At 36.3% G+C, this 27,802-nt stretch overlaps 1 protein-coding gene across 4 annotated transcripts in view; it reads right to left on the bottom strand.

The window, feature by feature from the left end:
- Positions 1-2,690: 2,690 nt before the first annotated feature.
- LOC127429140 (gamma-aminobutyric acid receptor subunit alpha-1-like) overlaps positions 2,691-27,802 on the bottom strand; it is a 62,751-nt gene continuing 37,639 nt past the window's right edge. For all 4 annotated transcript variants that reach the window (XM_051677991.1, XM_051677989.1, XM_051677986.1 and 1 more), the window contains exons 5-10: positions 26,193-26,413; positions 23,123-23,205; positions 22,566-22,709; positions 19,704-19,856; positions 8,175-8,377; positions 2,691-6,051 (exon numbers count right to left, since the gene is read on the bottom strand). In XM_051677991.1, coding sequence (XP_051533951.1) covers positions 5,734-6,051; positions 8,175-8,377; positions 19,704-19,856; positions 22,566-22,709; positions 23,123-23,205; positions 26,193-26,413 — 1,122 coding nt within the window. In that variant the 3' untranslated portion in view covers positions 2,691-5,733. The remainder of the gene's footprint in view (positions 6,052-8,174; positions 8,378-19,703; positions 19,857-22,565; positions 22,710-23,122; positions 23,206-26,192; positions 26,414-27,802) is intronic.

Here is a 27,802-nt window from a genome sequence, read left to right as displayed (position 1 = left end):
TAAATTACTTTTTACAATATGTTGAAAATGTTGAAGACAGTGATGAGGGGTGAGAAGCTAATTAATATAGTTCAAAGCTATCGTTGCATAGCACAAAGCTGACTACATAAATGTCAAATATGCCTAAAATGTGCAAAATGCATAACAACAGGTTGGTACAAATAAAGTGTTTCATCTTTACAACAAGTATCATGGAAAATGTATATTTGACTATATTATATATATATTTTTTTCTCTCATATATACAGTATATATACACTACCGGTCAAAAAGTTTTGAAACACTTACTCATTCTTTATTATATATATATATATATATATATATATATTTTTTTTTTTTTTATTTTTTTTTTTTTTACATTTTAGAATAATAGTAAAGTCATCAAAACTATGGAATACAATAAATGGAACTATGGGAATTATGTTGTGACTAAACAAAATCCAAAATAAATCAAAACTGTGTTATATTTTAGCATCTTCAAAGTAGTCACCCTTTGCCTAGAATTTGCAGACATGTACTCTTGACATTTTCTCAACCAACTTTTTTTTACTGCTTTTTTTTTTAAAACAGTATTGAAGGAGTTCCCATCTATGTTGGGCACTTATTGGCTGCTTTTCTTTATTATTTGGTCCAAGTCATCAATTTCAAAAACTTTACATTTACAATTACATTTTAGTTTTATAATGAAATAAATTAATATGGTGGCACAATTATATTTTTGTCTGCAAAACTAATTTCAAACATTTAAGCATACGGCTTCAGATCAAAAGATTTTTAAGATCATGAGAAACATTTCAGTCAAGTGTTTCAAAACTTTTGACCGGTAGTGTGTGTGTGTGTGTGTGTGTGTGTGTGTGTGTGTGTGTGTGTGTGTGTGTGTGTGTGTATATATATATATATATATATATACACACAGTACTTGTTATATTTTAACATATAAAACATCAATACAAGATATTGAGATCTCAATAAACTCGTAATTGTACCGCATTTAAAAGTTTGGCAGCCTCCATTACTGTGCATTTGCATACATTTATTCACACATATCCCAGAGTACACCTTTCCAGTACTTTGTTTGAAATATTTGAATAAAATGGGGTTAAATGACATTTATCTGCATTATATTGTCCAGATGTTGCACCAGAAATATCCTTGTCCAATGTCTTTGACCCCAAAGACATCCATTTCCAAAATTTGTGAATATCTATTCATCACTTTGAAAAAAGAAAAAGCTGCAAAGCATCTTAAACACAATAAAAAAACAAACTGACAAAAATAAAGGAACACTGCCAACTTATAAGGACAAGAGCTTCTTATATTTTAGGCGTACCGAAAGGTACCAAGAAAAGTGAGTGAAATTGATCATAATGGTGTACTTTATCGTTTTGATCACATAAAAGCCCTTACCTATCTATATTGCTACATCAAAGTAATGTATAATGATGTCAGAGTTCCTCATTTATGTTAGAGGTAACTCTGTCTCTCATAGTCCAAAAATAGAGAGGATATTTTTTACAAGTTTGGTTTCTTTTCAATAGGTGCTTGAAGAACAAACAACATCATTCCACAAACATAAAGGAATTTGGCATTGTTATAGCAGTACAAGACATATTTATGTGTAGTAGAACAGTGTAATCGTCTAAATGGCTGATATTTAGATGCATTTTCCGTCTGTTGTCATCAACAAGCATTGACAAACATGTCTGGAATGGAAGAGGCTTCCTTTCAAATGGCATGTGAGACAAAGGCAGTGTGGCTGGTACTTTCTGATTGATGTTTTTAACTGGTTTTTGAAAAGGTTGCCCAGATAAACCCAACAAATGAGAACGCCTTCTACGGGCCTTTCAAATTGTAAATATAGACAAGGCACTACTTTCGAACTGCTCTGACTTGCCTAAAGGAATAGTTCACCCTAAAATGAAAGTCATTTACTCACCCCTTAAGTCGTTCCAAACCTGTATGTTGTTTGTTTTTTTAAATGGAACACAACAATTTTTTTTTTTTTTTTTTTTTAAGACTACACTGGTCAATCCTTTGTATGCAAATACAATGAACTGGAACAGAAGCTTTCAAGCTTAAAAAAGGATGTAAAGTCACTTTAAAGTATTATAAATTTGGTTCATAAGATAGCTTTGTATCTGAAACCCTTGGTGCGATCATGAGTTCAGAGGTAGCGATATCGCAGAGTAGCTCATTGTGAACCGTTCTTTTCAGATCTTTTCAATGAATCTATTGATTTGGTTCACAAAAACGGTCTGAATAATTTGTTAATCAATTGGACTGGTTAACATCTCACTGGAGGGTAACATTTACAGGGAATTGGTTCAACTGGGTGGCTTAAATTGCCATTGATTTGGTTCAACATCTTAAATATGCCTCATCACAAGTCAAATCGACCACTTTTAGGATACTTTTGGTGCTTTTGCATCCTTTTTGAAGCTTCAAAGCTTCAGTTCCCATTCATTGTAATTCCATGGTCAAGAGCGACCAGCACAATCTTCAAAATATCTCCTTTTGTGTTCCATGAAAGAAGAAAGTCATACGTGAGGTTGAGTACATTTTTGGCTGAGCTATCCCTTTAACCAGATGTAATGCTAGCACAAAGCAGCACATAAATCATAACTCTAGTGCCAATATTCTTTATATTCAGTGTGTGCCAACCATAATATCACAAAAAACATTAACCAAAATACAGAATAAAGTGTAATTTAATGCTAAATATAAAAATGCATTACAACATCAAGACGTTAGTTTACATTCTTTCTAAGTATCTACTGTTGTCCATCATCGAAAATCTTTGTGAAATGTGCAAATATACTGGTTTTCATTTATCTGCACATGTTTAATCATTAAAAGGTGAATCCAAACTAGTTTCTAGTGGATCAAGAAAAAATAAAATAATATATATATATATATATATATATATATATCCGAATTTCATTCATGTTCCATACTACTTGAAACACAACACTCTCTCTCTCTCTCTCTTTGTCAAGCACTGAGCTTGTACCTTGTAGTTACATTTAGCAAAGCTCAAAATGAATATTGACATCTCTAACAATTTATAATATCTACATGAAAACTAAATAAATAGTATGCCTTATGATATACACATTAATAATTTTGAATTTCTCTACATTTTTTATATCCATGAGTAAATGAATTTTTTATTTTTTTCCCCCCACTGAGACATGTTTTATTGCTGTTAATGGAACCCTATTAGCATATAAATATAATAATATCTATAATGTAAGATCCAGAAAACAGACTAGAATAGAGAAACATGACCTTGGTTGTAGGTAGTATTGTCCAAATCAAGCTGAAACAGAAAAGCTTCACCCATGCAAACTTATTCCATGTACATTGATAATGTAATGCAAAACTGTTTACTATGTGTGTTTGCTGAATAGCATTTTCTCAGGTATGATGAGGGGAATTCACTAAAAATTAACTGATAGTGCCTTTTAGTTGTACATGCTGTCTGTGTTGTTTTACTCTGAAACACAGCTTGCACGGTGCAGTTGCCCATCTTGCAGGCAGGTTCTGATCGCTAGATTGTGTAGAATGCAGCAGCATACCATAATCTGGCAAATCGTACAGCATCACTTAACCACTTTAAAATTTCGGAAGTGTGCTGGTCTATACCCGGTTATAATCCTTTCCATCATTTGATAAATTACTGCTACAAATTTTGGGAACACTTTATATCAATGTTCCATTTGTTAGAAGTTTATATAGGGGTTCATTAATAAGTAATTTACAAATGCATTATAAATCATTAATATGCAGTTATAACAACATGAATAAAAAAGGGACTTTCATGCAATACTTGCTAAATAGAGAGTATGGTTTCATGTTATAAATGCTTATTACTAATTCTAACTAACTAATTCATGATTTATTTCACAATGCAGCAAAAACAGACTATTATAGTGATATTAAAAGGAGGGATTATGTAATTCTTTATAGTCTGCTTTGTGTTTTTATTCATTACTGTTATGTCTTGACTTGCCTTCACTTTCCTTGCATGTTGATGTCAAAAGAATGTTGCTCTCCCAACTTAACTAGTCCTAGTTACTTAAAGTCCTCTGCAAAAACACTTTTCAGATCTTCATGCTCATTCACAGCATGTATCATATAATAAAGCCCGATGACCAATAAACCATACTGAACTTTAATGTACAGGTTTCTAATGTTGGAAATTCCTTAACAAATTCTGAACATATGTGTTCACTTTAAATTAAGGTAAATTTTTATAGGTTTTTAATGTTGTATAACTATTACTAAGCATTTATAACTGGAGGTAAAATAGCTTTCTATTTGGCAAGTATTGCAGGAAAGTCTAGCATTTTATGCATGTTGTTATAACCGCATATCAATGATTTATAATGCATTTGTAAATTACTTATTAGTCATTAATTAACCCCTTTATAAACTTGAACAAAGGGAACATTACCTGAATGTTAATGTTGAATAAGTATTATTAAGCATTTATAACGTGAGGTAAAATAGCTTTCTATTTGGCAAGTACTGCAAGGAAAGTCACATATTTTATGCATGTTGTTATAACCACATATCAGTGATTTATAATGCATTTTCAAATGACTTATTAGTGAACCCCGTTATGAATATGAACCCCTTTATAAACTTTAACATAGGGAACATTAAATTAATGTCCCGGATTCAGCTCAATCTACATCATTTGTGGCATAATGTTGATAACCACAAAAATAAATTTTGACTCTTCCTTTTTTCTTAAAAAAAAGAGGAACATCAAGGTTACAACGAGTCACTTACAATGGTAGTGAATGGGGCCAATCTGTAAACATTAAAATACTCACTGTTTCAAAAGTATAGCCACAAGATCAAAACAATATGTGTATTCAAATTATTTTAGTGTAAAAAAAAATACAATAAAAAAAAAAGAAAAAAAAAAGCTTACTAACCTTTTCTGTGTAAAGTTATATTAAATTTTACAACTTGTTGCCATGATTACATAACACCATAATCCCTAAAACAACCATAAGAACAATGATTCAAACAATTTTACAGCTCAAATAATACAAGAGTTTTAACAGAACAAAAAAATAATATAAGTGCTTTTTTAAAATTATAAGCTTCACATTTCTACCTTTTAAACCCTCAAAAATTGGCCCCATTCACTGGAGCTTAACTTGTATTGAACCCCGGAATATTTCTTGAATGTAAAGTGTCACCAAATTGGTACACAAACGTCTCTTTAACAGTAAATAAAATTCCATTTAACTCCTGCTTTTCACCGAGCAAATGGTGCTGTTTTTTTATGAAGAAGTTGTAAATATCAATAATAAGCCTAATTTACATAGAAATAAAGCATGTTTGCACGTTGAACGATAATGTCTTAAATACTGCAAATTTAGGGCCTGGTTAAACTGGATTGCGGTTGGTTAGTGAAAAAGACGCAGGTTTTTGCACTGAAATACTGTATGGAATAGTGGCACAACTGTTTAGTGAATTCTCTCCACTGTGTCTGTGTGTATATAGAGTTCCCTTTTAATACAGTGGTTTGTACATAATGCAGAATGTCTCTTTTTCATATAGGAAGATATGTTACACATGTTAACACGAAGTTGAAAGTGGAAACTTGACTATCTTTAAAACAAATTCGAGACAAATAGTTTTTTTTTCACCTTTTTGTTGTTGTAAAGAAACATAAGAAAAACAAAACAGAAAGTAAAGCAAAAGGAAACAGAATTAGTGGGGTTGTAGGGCACCCTGTATTTTGGGTTTCTTATTCAAGTAAGTGGCCCAGTACACCAGGTTAAAGGTTCCGAAGAGCAGCGGGAAAGCTATTCTGGCAATCCGATCGATCTTGCTCACGCTGTTGAAGGTTTTCTTCGCCTCTGGTGGTTTGGGTTTGGGCTCGTCCTTGGGCTCAGTTGGGGGAGGGGGGGCACTTTTAGCAATAGTTGCCAAACCAGGGTCTCTGGCAATGTTTGGAGCAAAAGCTGTTGCCGTGGCAGCAGTGTAGGTGTTGTTCTTTTTCAGTAAAGACTCCTTCTTCTTCTTTTGCTGCAAAGGAGGTCAACAAGAATTGTGTCATCAGCTGTCGCTATACCCAACCGATACTTTCTTTCCGATACCTGTTTTATTTTTTTATTTTTTTTCTGAACTCCATAGCAACAGATAATTGTAATTATTTTTATCATCAAAATGGTGTTAAATAAATAAAGTAAAACATTAATCAAATGAAAATATAACAATTAATTTTCAACATAATATTATTTATTTTATTTATTTATTTTTTTTAATCAGATGAAGTGCTTATATACAGAACCTCACAGTACAATCCAAAATACAGCATTGGAGTTATATTTTGTCAAATAAAGTGCTGCATAACAGAGCATCACAGATGTAAGATAATGCTTAAATATTACCATTACCATTGATTTTTTATTATTATTATTATTATTATTATTATTATTATTATTATTATTATTATCATCATCATTAGTAGTAGTAGTAGTAGTAGTAGTAGTAGTAGAAGTATAACAGTAAATATTACATAACTTTACAATAGTGATATATTTCTGTCATAATTTTTTTTATTTAAATTGAGCTTTTATTTTGACTGAGCTTTTATTTTGAAGTGTTTCTGTGTGATGACGGTAGCTTTTTAGTCAGAAAAAGCCAGGTGCTACGTGACTCAAAGTGAATATTAAACTGCAAAAGCCTGCTATTTCAACCCGATCTCAAGAAAATTCGTACATATTTTTCGAGTTGGCTATTTCATACGATTTCATCACGTGCAAATGCCCGGATGTGTAATGTGGAAATAAGCGTGCTTATTAATATTATGCTCTTACCCAAACCACTTATCTCAACCTAACCGATCAGTAGAGTGTGTAAACATGACAGGAAGCTGTTTTGTGTGACAGAAGCAAGAAATTGTCACGTTGTAGATGAAAACGATGTGTAGTCGTATGATTCCTAACGATTTCGCTGTGAGAGTGTGTTGGTTATTTAATTAAATAAGTATATACTCTGTTTGTGCCTCGCACTACAAAGTGAATTTGCGCTCTGTTCACTGTCATCTGCTACAAACAGAGTGCTTGATGATCACGATGGTGTTTTTCCTGTATGAGCCAAAGAGGAGCTTTAAAGGTATGTGCGGTGCAGCTGGAACATGCAAAGTAAACTATATATTTATCTCATTAAATTGCAGCTTTTGCGGTTAAATAATTTCACTAGGACATAACGTGATTAGAATTTGTGTGCTGATTGTTTAAGTAATGACATTCATATGTCAGATGGTATCGGTTTTTGGTATCTGGGCATTTTTATGAGGACAAGTACAAGTACATGAGTGTGGTATTGGACCCGACTCAGATAACAGTATTGGTGTCGAGACATCCCTATTTATTAATTTTCACAAGAATGTGTAGCCCTGGCTAAAGCTTAAAAACAGTAACCATTCAGAACAAATGCGTTCTCGCACTACAAAAGCAAGACTCAGCGCAACAACAAGATCAGAACGCAAGATTGTTTTACAAGCACGTTTGGCCAATTAACTGAACAGAACCGACTCAAAAGAATGATTAATTCACGAATCGTGCATTGCTAGTTCTTTTAAACATTCAACAAATACAGGACACAATTCATGATTGCTGAAATATTCTCAGAGAAAATGTTTCTCAGGACAGTAGGAATGCTCATGGTACACAAATTGTGTACGGCCGTACAGCTGCAGGCACCACTGTTTGATATCACTAATGTTAAATGTGGTGAAAAGGATTTTCAGCAAACATAAATTTCGGCCAGTCACACAAAGCTATCATATGGCTTCAGAGACTTATATAATATAGCGCTTAAGTCTTATAGACTACTTTTATGTTACAATTATTGTGCTTTTTGGACATTTGGACATTGACAGTCCAAGTCCTCTTTCATTTTCATTGTGGAAAAAAGCTCCTCGAACATTGTTTAAAAAATCTCCTTTTTTGTTCGCCAAAAGAAAATCATACACAGCCTGATCTTATGAAAATTACGTGACTAGGCTGATTATACTGGTTAAGGTCAAGTAAATGATGGCAAAATTGTTATTCTTGGGAGAACTAACCCTTTATTTATATTTGTATCAAACATTATTGGGCCAAAGTTTTTTCCCTTTTTTTTGAGATGTGAAATTGCCTTACCTTTTCTGGCACCACACTTTTCCCATCCCAGGCGTAACCCCTCTTTGTGAAGTAGTTTACCGTGGCAAACTCAATGAGAGCGGAGAAGACAAAAGCGTAGCAGACAGCAATGAACCAGTCCATAGCTGTGGCATAGGCCACCTTGGGGAGAGAATTTCTGGCGCTGATACTCAGGGTGGTCATCGTCAGAACAGTGGTCACTCCTGCAAGGGACAAAAAGTGTATGAAAAGTGTATACATTAAAAGCAAGTAGATGGACCACCCATGGATAGTCCGTTCACTGACAAGCTGGTGCATACTGCACACAAAACTGGAAATCAGTTGGAAAAACCAGCTGTGATCAGTTACTTTCCATTTTGGTCAGACGCTTCTTCCTGTCTAAGGGTGTTTTCACACCTGGCTCGTTTGGAGCATTTGTTTCGGAACCTGGTACCTTTTCTCACTTAGTTCGGTTCATTTAGGCATATATGAACATGGCAATTGCACTCGGATCCACACCAAAACAATCGGTCCGAGACCACCTGAATGAAATAATCTCGGCCCGATTGCAAACGAACTCTGGAGCGGCTCGCTTGTGGTGGGAATGCAATATGACCCTAACGGACCAACAACCAAACAATATCCCTATAAAAACCATTAGCATAATTCATTGTAATTCATAATCAAAAGGTTGATATAGCTTTTGGCGACTATATTAAATATAATTGCACGTTTAAAATAGGAGTTGTTTAATCTGAGGTCATTTTAGTACGATCGCTTATCTCCTTTGGATAGTGGCAGAACAGACACAGGTAGGACGTCATTAGCAAATTTTCGACAGATAAAAACCATCTTAATGTGGCTTCACTCTTTCTGCTGTGTGTGTGTGTGTGTGTGTGTGCGTGCGTGCGTGCGTGCGTGCTTGCGAGAGAGCTCTGTGAACGTGAAAACAGGCACTTTTCAATGCAGACATAATGCAAAAGCAACTAATGAAGGATAAAAATAACCCTGACATAAATTTTACAACTCCTATCCATCCACGTTTATTTGCAGCACAGCCTCTGAATGAAATGCGCATTCTGTACTAGAGGTCGACCGATAGGGGATTTTGCGATACTGATAACTAAGGTGGTGGAAAAGGCCAATAGTTTTTTTTTTTTAATCTAATTTTATAGAATGATCAAAGATTTCTTAGTCTTTCCTTACAATGATGGGCACAGACACTGAGACTAAAAGAGCAAACCGCAAAAGGCTAATATTTAATTAAATAAGTATGTACTCTGTATGTGCCTCAGTAAAAGGTGAATTAGCACTCTGCATTCTGTCATCTGCTACAAAAGCGATGCTCATGATGGTATTTTCCGTGTATGAGCCAAGGATCTCTAAAAGGTATGAGCTCTTTGTGTCTTTATTTCTGCACAACACCGGCTCCACACATTCATAAGCCAGATGAGATAAATATACAGTATATTTTAAATGTGAGTGCATTTGAAGCACTGCACATGCAAACTGTATATTTATCTCATTAAATTGCAGCTTTTGCTGTTAAATAATCTCACTAGGATATAACGTGATTTTAATTTGCGTGCTGAATGTTTATGGAATGACATTCATACGTCAGATGGTATCGAGCATTTTTACGAGCACGAGTACAAGTTCATGAGTGCAGTATCGGACCTGATTCCGATACCAGTATCAGTATTGTGACATCCCTACTGAAAATGCCCTAAGCTGGCAGTTCTAGGCCAGAATAAGCTGCAAAGTGTACTTTATGCTGACAATCAAAGGTGAGACTAGTCTTAAACGAGGTTGCAAATACAATATATTAAAGATATGCATTAACTATTTAAAAGTATACTGGCAGATTTTGCAGTCTCTTGCTGATGACCAACCAGCTTGCATATTTGTTCCATATGGCAACTCATCACCATCAGCGCGATTGGACACTGTAAAATTGATTTGCCATTTCACTGGCAGCCTGTGAATTAAATTTTCATTAGATGGTGGAACGCTTGCCAGTGCTGTGGATGACAATTAGATTACTGCCTCTATCATTCCATTTACTTTACATTTAATGTAAATGTAAATTTACCAAGAGGAGAGCTCCCATTTATGTCCGACACAGCACACCACAGCAATGAGAAATGAATGAGCTTCTTTATAGTAAAGACATTAGTTACAATATGTGGTCAGCAGGAAATGAATAAATTAGTTGTTCCAAAGTTCAAAGTCACACTATCAATCTAAATCTAAAAATGCACAGCAAAATGCAACACAAGATCCAGTATAATAACAGTGCAGGTAATAAAAAGTAAATATCAAACCCAATTTTTTCTTTTATTTTAAATACATGTCATATTCAGCAATATCATGCAATACTCACCAATACATTTGGTGATATTTGACGAGCAAACCACATCTGAAACTGGCATTAGTATCGCAAGCCTTATCTGTCATTCACTCCTGTTGAAAACGCTATTTCAGATATCTACAATTAAATTCATACTAGTTGAAATTACACTTTGACATATCAGCTGTGTACTTCTTGTAAAAATGAGTTTTTGATATCAATAATTAATTTTTTTTTCTTCTCCCCTTTTCTCCCCAATTTGGAATGCCCAGTTCCCAATGCGCTCTAAGTCCTCATGGTGGTATAGTGACTCCGGGTGGCGGAGGATGAATTTCAGCTGCCTCCGCGTTTGAGACGTCAATCTGCACGTCTTGAGCGTGTTACCGCGGAGACGTAGCGCATGTGGAGGCCCACGCTATTCTCCACGGCATCTATGCACAACTCACCATGTGCCCCACCGAGAGCGAGAACCACACATTATAGTGACCACGAGGAGGTTACCCCATGTGACTCTACCCTCCCTAGCAACCGGGCCAATCTGGTTGCTTAGGAGAACTGGCTGGAGTCACTCAGCACACCCTGGATTTGAAGTCGCAACTCCAGGGGTGGTAGTCAGCGTTAGTACTCGCTGAGCTACCCAGGCCCCCCAATAATTACATTGTTACTAATTTGGTTTTCACCAGTGGCAATCTTAATTTCATATATCTGTAATGGGATAGTAAAATTTGAGTTTCAACTAGTAAGAAATTAACTATAAATATCTGTAATTGTGTTTTGAATCAGAGTGAATGACAGATTGTTGTGAAATTCTATTTGTGAAAATGCAGATACAAATATCAAGAATTATGCTTTTTAGTTGAAATTGCATTTTTGTTATAAAAAATGTGTGTTTTTACTAGTGCAAATGTAGTTACTGTAACTAGTAGGAATTGAATTTTAGATATCATTCAAAGATATCATTAATATCCTGCATGTGATTAAATGTTGCAAGGGCTTAAGAGATTATATATTAGTACCAAAGAAGAATAGGCCAACAAATATAGATAGTGACTCAATTGTGCAGATATCTGATAAACTATTGATATGTTCAATTCATTAAGACAATGTCACTAATAAGTATTCCTTACAGCACATACAGTGGCTTAAATGTCCAAAAGTGTCCAATTACTCATCAGGACCACTGTATAAATGTGATTGCATTAAAGAACAAAACAAAGAAAGCTTTTCTCAGAACTAAATTCACTTTTCTGAGCCATTTTTGCAATGACTTTTAACCAACTGGTGTGAAAGTGGTTTTAAGAGGCTGTAAAAGTCAGTTCCCCTCAAGTAAATGTTAAGTAAATCTAATGCAACAACATTGATGCATTTTTAAGTGTAGCTAAAGAGTCCAAATTCTTTTGGGGCCACGGTATATCTGTATGCAGATTCATGGGTAGCCTTGGGTAGCCTGGGTAGCTCAGTGGTAAAATACGCTAGCTACCACCCCTGGAGTTTGCTAGTTCGCTAGTTCGAATCCCAGGGTGTGCTGAGTGACTCCAGCCAGGTCTTGTAAGCAACCAAAATTGGCCCGGTTGCTAGGGAGGGTAGAGTCACATGGGGTAATCTCCTTGTGGTCGCTATAATGTGGTTTGTTCTCGGTGGGGCGCATGGTGAATTGAGCATGGTTGCCGCGGTGTATGCCTCCACACGCGTGAAGCCTCCACACGCGCTATGTCTCCGTGGCAACGCGCTCAACAAGCCATGTGATAAGATGCGTGGGTTGACTGTCTCAGACGTGGAGGCAACTGGGATTCGTCCTCCACCACCTGGACTGAGGCAAATCACTATGCGACCACAAGGACTTAGAGCACATTGGGAATTGGGCATTCCAAATTGGGAGAAAAAGGGGAAACCCCCCCCCAAAAAGTAAAAAGTTTTAATATGTTCTGTATAACACACCATAGCAAATGTTGATTTTATTCAATGTTTGCACCCATTAATAAGGTGAACATTCATAATAAACAATAAATAATGAAATATATGCTCTTAAAAAGACACTGGTTCCAATATCTAATAAAATCGACTTCTATTGCCACATTATTTATACCCTCTGTTGGGTTTTCCAGCATCTTTCTGAGTTCTACTTTTCCATATATGATCTAACCATTCATTAACATTTCTGAGTTCTACTTTTCCATATATGCTCTAACCATTCATTAGCATACTCTTGTCATTTGAATTCAATTCAGGTATAATGAATACTGACCTACTTGTGCTACATGAAGTGTAAAGAACCATTGAGAGCTTGTTTTTCTGTTTGTAACCATGTTTCTGCAGAAAAAGCATCTGTAATGTTGATAATGAGTTTCTGGATAACAGTAAAAGAACACTAAAGAGCACTGATTCAATCTATGTAAGCTGTACTTTGGCCTGGACTGTGTTCCTATCATGCACATTGTACTAACATTGCTAATGTCACTGTTAAAAACAACTGGCAAACGTTCTTCAATAAGAAGTGTCCCAGGGGAACACTGATCATGCCACTAATTAGCGTGCCGAGCAACACCTGGTTCCCCTCTAATTCACTCCCTTCTTATGCCCTTTGTGTTCTCAGTATCTTTGCTAGATTGCTGTTTGGTGTGAAGTAACTATCCTCACTCTCGCTGCCTAGTTGGTCCTGTCTCCTAGTTGGTGCTGCATGTCAGCTGGGTTTCCACGGAGGATACCTCATCTTTGCCCGCGTGTCGGGAGCTAGATCGCCCTACCATGCTGGGCATTGTTCTGCACCTCACCAAGCTTCAACGGAGGATTCCACAAATCTAATCCTGACTTCCATATTGCACACACTCATTCTATGGACACACTCTTCACGGATTGCCCCTTGCGTGGCCACGGTGTGCATGCTTCTCAGAGATCTCTTCCCACTGCTGCAGCCGTTGCCGGGATCCTGGACATCCACAACTCAGTGATTACTCATATTTATTGTAAATAAATCCTTTGAACTTTTCCTCTGCTCTTGGGTCTGTATGTTGCGCTATCGCTCTGACAAGAAGTGTTGTCCTGTTGAACGTAAACAGGGAAAATTTCCTTTCCCTTTTAAGGTATGTGAAAAAAGACCACTTATACTATAGAAACCAAGCTGCAAAGATGACTTGTCCAGTAATCCTTGCATTTGTCATTACAGAAACCCGAAACATTGCCCCTTTAATCAAACTGAAACTATGGTACATATATATTATCACTATTCGTATTATCCAGCTATATGAAAATATTAATTAATAATTGAGAAACACAAATCATCCATTTTCATTTCCAACTAAAATGTGTGAATGTGATATCTGTGGCATTTTATTTCCAGTAATTTCATAGATTTTTCTATATAATAAACTCTGCAAAGTCTGCAGATCTAAAATGTGACATGAATGGCTGATAGTCACAGTGATTTTATGTCTTGTACAGATGCACCCCATGGTAAAGCTCTAATTAGATGAGTAAAGATTTAACACAGTTATCTAGAACTTCCGCACTCAATTTTGTCTTATATAAGTAAGTACTGTCTCTATATGAAGACAATTTACATCTTTTAACAACATTTTCCCTGACACACACAACAGGGGAGGAGGCAAATTAAGCATCAGAGAGTAATAGCACTTCAACACAAATGAAATGAACTCTTAGGTGTGTTCTTTAAAACTGCTAGGAAAAATAGACCTGTGGAGATCATGATTATAAAAGAAATTAAAAGAAAAAAATAATTTGATTGATAGATTTTTCACCCATTAAAAATAATTCACATTTGTTAGTAGGTAAACTTAATTTTTAAACATTTAGAATTATTTGTAATCTCTGTATTCATGCTGGTTTTACATGTTAGAATATTTAACACGTTATAATAAGCCATTTGTCATAAGGAATTGCTTAAATTTGTGTGTGTGTGTGTGTGTGTGTGTGTGATAGAGAGAGAGAGAAGAGAGAGAGAGAGAGAGAGAGAGAGAGAGAGAGAGAGAGAGAGAGAATGTCCCCACTATAGAATATTGCCATTATAATTTATAATTTCTATTTCTATATATATTTTTTGTATAAACTATAATAAAATTATCTATCTTTTTAATATGTATTCAACATTTAATGAAATTTAAGTAATATGTTGTTAATATGTTTATGCTAGGGGCTAATTCTATTAGATTCTGTTATGTAGCAGTTAGTGTTTTGCAAGCCTTTTGCACTCTTGTTCTTTGCAAACAAAATTGTATTGTTCTTATTTGTTTAAACATTTTTCATTTTCTGACATCAGAAAATTGCACAGTTACCCATTTTCACCACAAATGTTTAAGTAAATATAAACCTGTTCATTAATTTCTATTCACTCTATTCACAATATAATTCAATTAATTTCAAACTTTCATTTATTTCCATCGTCACACAGTGTCCGTTCCAGGCAACAAATAATAATATTGGATCCCTCAAATATAATTTGTTTTTTACTGTATTAAAGGGGTCTAAATATGTAGACACTCCACACCTCTGAAAGGTTTCTAAAAAATGGATGATCATTTCAAAATTGACTCAACAATGTTATTGCTGCTATTGAGATGTTTACAGTGGCAATATGAGGCTTCTTACTGGTTTAATGTCCTTTAAAAGTCCAGCTCTCTGGAGGAATACCTTCAATACGATATATAACCTAGTGCTTCATTGATATAGTTCCTCCAATGGACCTATAATGTTGGTCATCAGTGTCCTTTAACATCATACTCTTGTGACATAACTCACCTCTGCACACAGAAATTGCATTATCTGCAAGATGCCTTGTTATATGATCAAGTTATGGCACTACAGGGCTGTTTGTCAGTGTGTTGTGATATCTTTTGTCCCTAGCATGCCATCCCAGAGATTTGCACTATTGTACATTAATCATCAAATACATACATCGCAAAACTGCTCTACAACAGCCAAAAATACATTTTAAATGTTTTGAATGTGGATGAAGGAACAATGCTATTCTTTTCAGTGTCAAATCTGTGAGGATAGTGATTAATTTGGCTGCAAAATGTTTAAGAGAGTTTAAGAGACTATTTTATTTCAATTTGCCTTCCATGCAGCAAGATTACTTCTTATGATGAATTTCTTTATTTAGATCTTCTTTGTTAATGTGTTCTATTTTATGATCAACAGTCACACAGATATGCAAAAACAGTGAAAAGTTGTTTAGAAAGTAACTTAAAAGTTAAGTGATTAGTTGTGGGATTACTTTTTTCATAAAGTAATCAGTAAAGTAATCTGATATTTTTTGGAGAAGTAATTAATAATTGGTATAGAATTACTTTTTTTTGAGTAACTTACCCATAACTGATCCTTACATATTTCATATGCAAATGTGTTTGATATTTTGATCTTAATTATATTTTTAAAAAAATACAAAAATAAATAAAAGGTATTTTCAAGGTTTTCAAACATATTAAGGTAAAAAGTATTTTTGAATCATGAATATACCGATCAGCCACAACATTAAAACCACCTGCGTAATATTGTGAAGGTCCCCCTCGTGCCGCCAATATAGCGCCAACATGCATCTTAGAATGCTATTCTTCTCACCACAATTGTACAGAGCAGTTATCTGAGTTACCGTAGACTTTGTCCGTTTGAACCATTCTGGCCATTCTCTGTTGACCTCTCTCATCAACATGGCATTTCTGTCCACAGAACTGCCGCTCACTGCATGTTTTTGGCACCATTTGTAGTAAATTCTAGAGACTGTTGTGTGTGAAAATCCCAGGAGATCAGCAGTTACAGAAATACTCAAACCAGCCCATCTGGCACCAACAATCATTCACTGTGAACTCATGAAACTCCAGACACTTCACTCTCGGGTCGCTATCTTTCTGAAAGACGACGCCTGTCCCCATTCCTCCTGCTATACTCCTGTGGCTCCTGTCCCCATTCCTCCTTCTGTGGCTCCTAAGGGACCGCACAAGAGAGGTGTGCAAGGATGGGATATAGGTTCCGGAGAGTTTGAGGAAAATTTGTCGCCATACAAGCTTTCCTGATGGTCACTGAACCAGAGCCCACAGACCAGTCTACTCTGGCTCTGAAGATGTTCACATTAATGTTACTGTTTGTGTTGCTGTTGGCAGCATGCCCATTATTTGCCACGTTCCAATATCATGGAACGCGGTCTCTTAGGGGTCTCCAGCTGGGTACTGAGCAAGTTGAACATGGCTATGTGCTTCAGTTTGCAAGACAGCTACCTCACTTCAACAGCGTTCTGTCCTCCACCGTGACGTGCAGGAAGCACCGATTTTACCTTCTGAGGTACAATGTTATTTTCTGACTTGAGATTCTTAAACCGGAGGCTTGTGAAGTCTACGTTAGATGGTAACTCAAAAACAGATCTTGTCTCATGTCCTTCCCGAAGTGTGAAGACTGTGTTGGTGCCCAGTCGGCGGGAAGGAAACTTGATTCGGTGATCATGTTGGCCCGCCTTACCGATGAACACACACAATCTATTCTCCGGTGTTGACGAGCTTCAAACCAGGGAAAGCTTTGCTGCTGAAACACTTTCAGTGGGCCTTGGGGTTGATGGCTGCTGCAGTCGCTGTCACCCAGCTGGGCTTGTTACATATGAGGCCTCTTAGTGCTGGGCCAACTCGAGAGTTCCTCGTCATTCATGGCAGCAAGGTCGCTTAATTATGTGTCGCTTACAAACCTGTTTCACTACTTGTTTTTTTTTTTTAATGAAAACTTATTCCAAACGACTTAATACAGTTTTTTTCATCAATAGTTTCAGCCTTTTGATGAGATTGTTTTACGATCTTAGAACAGTTACACCACCTTAAAATTAATTTTGATCTTTTTTGTGGTGCTTAAAGTTAAAAATGTTATTTCAGAAATTTAAAAAAATGTAACAGCTGTATTTAAGTGCCTTTTTATATATATATATATATATATATAAATTGCTTTAAAAAATAGACCCAGATACAAAAATGATTGTCACAATATAGACCTACAATCCATTTCTCGTCAAAGAACATTTGTAGGATAAAAGATGAAGAATAAAAAACAAGTTCTGCAAGGCTGCAGTCAAGTTACCCAGTGAGAGTTGAGACACAGACGCATGCCCCTTTGTTTGTCTGAGATGCAGTGTTTAGGAATACAGAGTGCCCAGTCAGGAGACTTCACACGAGAGCAGCCAGACAGGCCCACAGAAGAACAAAATCTTTGCTTTCTGACATGTGTTACATAATACATCACACAGACACACTCACACACTTGGCACAGTTTAAAACTTTGAGTACTGTTGTGCTCACTGTCAAATTAAGCATTTATGTTTTTCTAAAATATTTAACCATCTCTACACACACAATCCCCTTAAAACTACTGCAAGAACCTAAAAAGTTTTGAATAAAAGCTACATCTTGAGCTAAGACCAAAAGGTCAAAAATAGAGGTTTAAAAAGATAGATTTTTGTACTTGCTAAATTAGTTTCTAGGCATAAACCAACCCGATTGCCCATTAGGTTGTCAGTACTGTTTAGGTTTGCCACCTGTCCTGTATAAACGTCCTGTATTTTAGAGTTAAAATGCTCAAGGGGGAACTCCCCAACCAGGGCCGTAGTAAGGAATTCTGAGCCTCCTGACTGTATAGTGGGTATCCATTCAGAATAGGCTTTCTACTGCCGCAATCACCACGTAAATGAGTCATTAGCAGCTCTAACCCACTAAGGGGCGCTATAACCATAGCATTTCACCAGGCCAGAGCTGAACGCCTCAGAGCTCTTTCTCCCAACCTAACGACCATTAAGTGGGAGGCGGTAAGGGCAAGTTAAGCTTGTTTTGCAAACCGCTATAACTTGATTATATTTAAAATGGTGTTACTACAGTAATATGGTGTAAATACAGTAACCATGATTAATTTTGTGGTTACAAGTATTTTACTACAAAATACCATGGTGATACTATGGTTATTTTATCTGTAGAGGACGTCAGGACAGATCTGTGTTGAAATCGGTTTAGTGCATTATTTAGGACTTTAGAACCCTTTTAACAAATTTTTTCGAGAAATTTTTCTAGAAACTTTTTTTCAACAGACATACGTTTTAAACACCCTTCAGCTTCAGCGAGTCACACCTTAACTTGACGGGGGAGAAGGTGTTTAAATCTTTTGTTTGATAATGTGCACCAATTCACACCGAATAAAGAAACCTCATTTGAACGTAAAGATGTTCACAAGTGTTAAGACGCGGTGGGCAGCAGGCTTTGCTTGCAATCTTGCCACCTCTCATGTGTAAATACCTTAAATAACATATAAATAACAATAATCACATCATGCTACATTTAAGTTTGTGTTATAAAGTTCAGGAAAATCTGCCACAGCGAGTACTACGTTCTCCTCCATGATGTTTTTGACTATGTAAAAGCTCCATGCCATTTAATTGGTTGTGAAAAAATTCCTTCTGATTAGTCAAAGACAAGCAGCAGCCGTGGAGAGATGAAATATTTTTATCTTGCGCGGTGTGCGCCACAAGCAGTAGTGCACATCAAAGCAGCATGATTCTCGTAAGCGAGCTTGGAAAGCAGCGCAGCTTCAAATGCCGCGTCCGTTTTGCCGCCTGCCGCCTCTCTCTTATTGAAAATAAGTAGGGAACGCACAGTGACCGTGTTCCGTGTAAAACTGCGTCCCGTGTAGTTTACTTTCTACATGAATCCAAACAGACAATAAGATTAGTAAAGCTGGTCTCGAACCTGCGATTAGAAGGAAAAGACAGTAACAGTACAATACAATACAAATAATAATATTAACAATTTAATCATAATAACTCTCACTTTCTTCACACTACTAAATGATGGTGACAAAAGTGTCCATTTGCGCCTCCTGACTGTGATTTGCGAGCGTGTCTTACATGTGAGAATTTAAAGTTTTCACACGGCGTTACTTCCCGCGGTAATAAGGCTCAGTCTGGTTGTTTACCCACTGTATATTGCCCTGGGCCCCTTTCATATAAAAAAATAGATCCTCTGGACCTGTGGGCCCCACAAAATCGTTACCATCCTTCACCCCATTAGCTACGGCCCTGCCCCCACCCCATCAGGATACTATCTTGACAGCTGCATATGTAGGTAGTAGACAGCAAGGCAGCTTGTTAAGTTTTGAAACAGAGCTGTGTCGCTGTGACAATAACAGCCCATTGATTAGTTCACTTAAAGATCAATTAGAGCACTCACCAAACACGGTTCTGGCAGGGACCGATTCTCTGTTGAGCCAGAAGGACACCTGGGACAGGATTACCGTCATAATACATGGCAAATACGTCTGGATGACAAAGTAACCGATCTTCCTCTTGAGGTGGAAGTGTGTTGTCATGACAACATATTCTCCTGGGGGTGGAGGGGAGAGAGAATTTTGTGAGAAAGTTCCAAAGAAAAACACACATACATTTATTCATGTGTACATGCAATACATCTTAAAAATGTGTTATACCGTTTATGCCAGATAATGCATTAGTTGCCACTTTATGTAGTATTATTGAACTATATGTTTGTTGCACCGTTTGCAATAGATTGTCCATTTACCCATGTGTATAGTGTATATATATATTAAAGTGTTTCATGCTCTTAATTTTTGATATGCTGCTATTTTGCACCTTTCCCCTTGGGAAGAACTAACCCTGATAGCACTCACATGTTACAGACAAATGCGCTTTCATCTGGAAGATTATATTTTTAGAGCATTTGCTTATCTGCAATACTAGAATTCAACATTTGCTGAATGTAAGTGTTTATGAATAACAGTTTATGTGAATCTGATTGTTTTACAGGGTTTGGGTAGAAAACGTGGCACAGTCACATTTCACCCCAAACTCAATATAATAAAAATAAATGATATCTTGTAAAAATTAAATGATGGCTGTTTTTGGGACCATTGATATTTCTGGCATTGTGACATTAATGTTATAAGAGTTAAGCACAATTAAGCACATTTCCCCAAAAAATTGACATTACTGTAACATTTGTAATTCCCCTTACACTCAGTGGTGATTCCCATTCAACTCCAATTAATGTAATATATATATATATATATATATATATATATATATATATATATATATTATAGTAATCAATTAAACAAATACTACCATGATATATATACTGTACATAATGCTTCATTTTCTTTATACAAAAATATAATTAATATATATACAGTATGTATATATATATATATATATATATATATATATATATATATATATATATATATATATAGTGTACTGTATATATTAGGGATGTTGATCGCATACAATTTTTAATCAAATTAATTACATGGTGTGCCGATTAATTAATTAATCGCAATTAATCGCATATATAAGTATTTGCTGGCAAAGCCCTTCAAATAACAATAATTCAATATATATTGATGAGATAATTATAAATAGTTATATTTAAATAATTACAATTACATTAAATGCATTACATTATTGTGGCAGAGGAGGTAAGCATTGATAAGACAATATAAAAAGTGGCTTTAGAATCCAATGTATTGTTATTTGCATATTGTTGAACATAAGCCAGTCATTGGCCTACAGTTCACAGCAATCCATTTTGCAATTGAATTTGTCACTCAGTCAGAGATTTATTATGAGGGCTTGTTTCAGGACGCGTAAATGTACACCTGCGTCAGACGGATGCTTTTTGATCGTTTTTGGTTGAGTCGCATCATAAACATAAAATTTTTAGGTCACCGTGTCAAGTAAATCGTAGTTTAATACTTAGAAAAACACATCTTGAGATCCCTAAATTCAGATTTGCGCTCCAGCAAGCTGTGTTTTGAATGCAAGAGCGTGTCCTCATGTTGTGCTGTCTGCTGAAGGGTTGGTTTGTTCTCTGTATAAGCTGCGCATTGCCTAAACAGCTGAAGTTTCACTTACTGCCCCCTGGAGAAAACAGGTGGTACTTCAAGCTTGAATTGCTCAGGAATCTTCCTTATTACGGTCCGGGGACATAATTCATTGCGTTTTGTTATTTTTTTGTATAATTAACCACACTGAATTAATGAATTAAATCGACAGCCTTAATATATATATGTATATATATATATTATTTTTTTATTTTATTATTATTTTGGAGTGAAATTTGACCCGGACATGTTATTGACAGGTTTTGTGATATTTTTCAGATGGTTTTACTCAAATATGACACTTAACATTGAAAAAGTTTTCCAGATAATGCATGCTTCTCATTATTTCCCAAAGTAAATGAAGATTCATGCAACATGTGTATCCTGCCAAAATGGAAGGGCAAACTGTCAATCTATCAAATTATTTTGACTGCAAGCATTTTCCAATGGATTCATAATGGTAAGTGATTCATTCTTTGACACCTAACTTGGCACTCAATCACTTTGGGGATGCATCAAATCATAAAAACCTTTTGACAGCTTGCTGCATTAATTCATTGCTATAGTCCACTGAACATGGTCACCCATTTTGGACCCATCTGCTATAGTAGCCTGTATCAATCGGCCAATAAAAGCTGGAGAGGTCTAATAATTTTCATATCCAAAGAGAAATTATAAATATCTGGGGCATGCTACTTTGAGTAAACATGCTAAAAATACAACCGCAGTCAGGAAGCAGCACTAGGGAAGCTACTTGTAGTTTAGCAAGCTACAATTTTAATTTAAACATTTTAGAAAAAGTTCTTAGCTACATTATAAGCTAATTATTAGATTACATAATTAGTTAAAAAGTGCAAAATGCTATTTATCTTTATTAAGGATTTTAAAGCATCAAACAAACACAAAATACACAAATTAACCTTTAAGTTAGTAGTTTCACTACTTGTAATAAGCTGGCCCCCACTGATATTTCCCATATTTCTGTCCCAAAAATGGCTAACCTCATTGAAAATGAACAGAAAATAAAAGCACCTTCTTTCATTGACCATATTTTCACTATTGACTATTCTTCATCTTTCATGATTTTCAGGCAATATTTTGTACCCTATTCGTGGAAAGTGTCAGTTATTCCCCAACACTGTAAGGAAGTGTAATATTAGCATTTATGAAACTCTAAGGTTTGATAAACACACCAGTGCTGGACTGCACCACACCCGAGTCCACAGTTTGTCCCATTAGATCATACTGGTTGAGACGAGACCCATCGTCTGCCACGACCACTGACTGCGCCGCCCCTCGTGTCCATACATACACCACTTCAGCCCTCGTGTACGCATCTGCCACAAACATGCAAAACACAAAATAAACTCAACAGTGATGAATTCAGTCAGCTGTCAGAATGTGATTCCTGAGGCCATATACACCACAGTGGATTCCCAAGCACAGCAAAGACACAGCAGACATTGAAATATTTACAGCCTCGTGGCTTTGAGTCACTGCCTTGTTTTTTATTCATGTGTCTTTTCCCCCTTATTCTTCCTCCAGCACAGACACATCTGTTCTTTCTTTGCATGGATTAGTTGGGGCAGGGTAGAGCTGTCTAAATCCGTCCAGCTGATGGTGCAGGGTTTGTGGTCAAAGATCACAAAACATTGTTGAACTAAGAGAAAGCCTCTATCCACTCACAGTCTGGACAGATTGAACAGGATCTGACATTTCATAGAAAAGTAGAAAAAGACGTGTTACTTACAGCTGCCGAATTTGAGAGGGCAAGCATGAGCATCCATTGGGAAGTCCTCTAAGTGCATGGGACATTCAGCCCTGACCGTAAGCCTGAAAGAGAAACAAGATGCCTAAATGAGGTTGGATACAATATTTACACCCCAATCCAAACGTACAAAAATGTATGTGTGCTAAAATCACATTTTATCTATGAACACCTACAAATACATATGAAGATTGGTTATTTACAGATAAGAGTGACAAAGAAACACAAGTAATTTGAAAATTCATGGGAGGATGTGTTTCAAACAGACAAGACGAGGAACAACTTGTTATTAAAGGGTGTAATTTGATCAAAGTGCCTTCAAGGCAAGTCAGTCCACTCTGCAGCCATCTTGGGAACGCTTTCGGACAGCTATTTCTATGATACAAGTGTCATTAAAGTACAGCTCCTATCTACTTGAATGGGGAAAGACCGAAATCTCCAAAACAATTTGTCAAGATTACAATAAACACATTTCACATCAGCAGTAAAATCTGACAACAATGGTATCATAATTGTGCTTCTTTAGCTCAAGTCAAACTATTTTTCAAGCTGGTCCAGCCTAATGCGCATGTGCAAACTCGAGGTTAACTGACAGGCGATGTCTGTCTCTAAAAGGTGATTGGCTCTTTTACCTGTAAGGTGGAACTTCCTTTTCTCACCCACCATATTGGGTGTACCAATTTTTCAAATTCATTTTAATACAAGTGCTCCTTGTATTATAAGGGCTAAACAGTCTCAAGCACAATGCAGAGTTTAGTAATTTACGGTTTGAGCAATGTCACAACTTGATGTAAAATTCAAATGATGTGTGGTCAGCGGCTTCGAATGTGTCATCCAATCAGAATTTGGATGCATGAATTCAGTGCAATTAATTATTAAACCTGACTGTACGTACATTCTACAATAAGGAATTTTCCTACCAACGGTGCAATTCAAGCTTGAATTACCACTCTCATGTTTTGTTTCGAGTCACAATCATCAGGGCGCAGTCAGCTCAACTCCAGCAGTACAGGTAACACGCAACAGGCAACAATCTGACAGCTGCTCCAAAACAACTGGATGTAGCATGGTGCAGTGTTCTTGAGATGCTTATTTTAAGGTTTTAATCTATGTTTCACTTGATACAGCATCTTAAAAATGCAGCATTTATGTGCAAGAACATTGAAAACCATTTAAATGTGACGCAACCACAGCGAGATGCTTCCAAAAGCAACCATCTGACGAATTTGTGCATAGACCACTTTATTAGGTACATCTGTACACCTACTTATTTATGCGATTATCTAATCAGCCAATTGTGTGGCAGCAGTGCAAGGCATAAACTCATGCAGATATGGGTCAGGAGCTTCAGTTAATGTTCACATAAACAATTTTTTTTTAAGAAAAAAATTTAATTTCAGTGGTTTCAACCGTGGCATGATTTTTGCTGCCAGACGAGCTGGTTTGAGATTTCTGAAACTGTCGACCTCCAGGGATTTTCACGCACAACAGTCTCTAGAGTTTACTCAGAATGGTGCCAAAAACAAACAACTTCCAGTGAGCGGCAGTTCTGTGGATGGAAATGCCTTGTTGATGAGAGAGGTCATCAGAATATGGCCAGACAGGTTCGAGCTGACAGAAAGGCTACGGTAACTCAGATAACCGCTCTGTACAATGGTAGTGAACAGAATAGCATCTCAGAATGCACAACACGTCGAACGTGAGGCAGATTGGCTACAACAGCAGAAGACTACATTGGGTTCCACTTCAGTCAGCCAAGAACAGAAAGTTGAAGCTGCAGTGGGGCTACCATTTGTGTACCTCAGCAAAAATTGAGATTCATCAGACCAGGCTATGTTTTTCCAGTCTTCAACTGTCCAGTTTTGGTGAGCCTGTGCCCACTGCAGCCTCAGCTTTCTGTTCTTGGCTGACAGAAGTGGAACCTAAAGGGGTCTTCTTCATTATTGTAATCTAAAATTAACCATGATGTGATAAGTGCCAACCCAGTATTAATTTTCAATTTGTTTTATTTTATTTATAATTTTGTCCTTTACATTTAGTCAATATTTCATCATTTCATATTCATTAATTTTATTGAAAGATAATGTGCAAATTGACAAAAATATGTATTAAATTATAACAGACCAAACTTTAACTAAATGTTAAGTATCTGAGAAATGTATATACTACTTATAATTATTAAAACATGTATCAAACATATTAAAGATTAAAATGTTTAATATGTCAAATTAAACAACATTAGAAAACTGTCCTAAAAACCTGAGCTCCTGAATTAATAGCATACAATAAATATATTGAAGTATCAGCTAATTTTTAGAAGTTACACTGCTGTATAAGGTGCGTTGCATGTGAAACAGCATATTTACAATGCAGGTTATGCATTCTAACTAGCTCCTAACGTAGTTCAAGTTCCGCTGTTCATTCGCTTCATTGTCTGTGCAGATGTAAGTTGTAATTTTAAGTTTATGTTGTAGATCTAGTTTATTAATGTCATGTTTGATTATCGTCAAGATGTGTCTTTTATGTCCCTCCTCGTCTTCGTTATCATTGAAAAAAAAACAAAAACTAATTGAATATGTTCCGTCAGTAATTTTTATTAATGAGACTAACGCTGAGCCCACTGTACATAGAAATGCTGCAAACTACTCAATACTCTGCACAAATACACTGCAGAAGCACACATATACACACTCTTTACTCGGCTTGACAGCATGATAAAATACTAAATGTCATCCCCTAAAGGACGTTCCTTCCATTTTTCATTTTGTTGACACAAATATGAAGTTCCATCTTCTCCCTAATCTCCTAATAACTAGACTAAATGATGCTTTATAGCTTCCTCTCTCCTGACCTGTATTTTATTCGCCTGCGAGGCAGAGGTTCATGTGTTATTTATGGCACGGATTTTCAAATACAAATACATCTGTAACGCTGGTGGTGCAGAAATTACACATTTTTGCTTTAAGTTTGTAACATCTATACTTTTATTTAGTTCCTCCCCAACACTAATTCTGACTGCAGTTAACAAATGAAACGGAAGTGTTAGCTTTACCTCATGGTGTAGAGCAGAGTTCCCTCCTCTGTGATTCGGAGCAGTTTGTTGGGCATGGTCATATTATGGGCAACTGACTTCTTGCCGTTGTGGAAGAATGTGTCGGGGGTCCAGATTTTGCTGGCCATCAGGTTGTTGAGGCGGAGCACAGCCATGGGACCTTTGAACTTCAACCTCTCATCCTTCCAACTCTGTCTGAAGAACACGTCTATGGTGTACTCCTGCAAGACAAAACAATAACACTGTAATCAACCCTGGACTTTAGAATAACTTATTATAGTTTTGAGCATTTCACTAGCTCTTATTTTGAAAAATATAAATAGTCAGTCAGTGAATAAACAGTTCTTAAACAATGTTTCAAAGCCTTTTTAATCACTCCGCTTCTACTCCACTCCAGGTTTTCCATTTACCACAAAAAAGAGGTTTCTGGCTCTGAAGCAAATACTCAGCTCTGCCTCCACTCCACACCGCTCACATACTGTGGTCTGGAGCTAACTGTTGTAAAATAGAGGTTTTCAGAAACCACTAAAACCAAATCTTCAAGAAACAGTTTGAGGCCATTTTGGTAAATTAAACAAGACTCAAATTTCCTTGTGTCATCTTTTCAATGTTTCATTGAGATAATTGCAGCATTATTTGCTGTAACCTGTATGGCAAAAAAAGCAGGATGGTTTATTACTCTGCTGTCATTGATTTCAGATTTCCCTACCCAGTACACAACGCTGTGTACAAAAAACAAACTGTGATTGGTTGTTTTACATGTCAGTCAGATGCCCCTTCTCCTCTAAATGGAGTTCTAAACAAAGATTTGGGAGGAGCTTGCCAAGTCAGTCCTGTCAATCACAATGTAAGCGCATATAAGCAGCTGCTTACCTCACTCCCATTACAATTCTTCCGGCATTTGGCCCCACCCACTTACAAGCAGCAGATGGCATGAACCTCTGCACAGATTGAAGCTTTTCTACTAATCCGTCAAAATTCCTCCCTCGCAGTTATTGGGGTTTTCCAAAATCTGGTGCCGCAGCAGCTCACTATTTCTAAATATTTTGCAGTTATAGCGACAGCCACACTAACCTCGTCAACTCTGCGGACCCTCCGACGGGTCCAAAAGGGGGTGCTATGTCACAAAAAAAGTTTACACTTATAATGTTCAAGTCTCCGAATACATAAGTCAGGCATATGTGGTATTGTTTGAAAGCTTAGAACTTGAAACTTTTCACAGATAACCATGACTTCTGCATTTATGCTAATGAAATAACAAAATAAGGACTGAAAACATTTGTGTCGCAAATCAGTGCCACCTAGATGTTGTGTGGTAGAAATATTAATATGAATATAAAAGTCTTTCAAATAGCACTTAAATAAACAAATCATATATAAAATGAAAGCTCTCGTTGTCAGGAATGCTACTCTATAGTTTATTTTGTTGCCCTAATACCACAGTTTGAAAGATTTTCAAAATAATCACAAAGTGAAATATGATTTCTGTAAGACATCACAAACAAACGTCTATTTTATGCACCGATCACTGCTGTTGTGAGCCATAAATAGCTAAAAACTTTAAATATGCTTTTTCCGTAGTCAGTTGTCTGAAATATGAGCCATTTTTT

Source organism: Myxocyprinus asiaticus, chromosome 38 (assembly GCF_019703515.2).
Source record: "Myxocyprinus asiaticus isolate MX2 ecotype Aquarium Trade chromosome 38, UBuf_Myxa_2, whole genome shotgun sequence".
Taxonomy (NCBI): Eukaryota; Metazoa; Chordata; class Actinopteri; order Cypriniformes; family Catostomidae; genus Myxocyprinus; species Myxocyprinus asiaticus.
The sequence above is the reverse complement of the archived record's forward strand: the minus strand, read 5'-3'. Positions and strand labels throughout refer to the sequence as shown.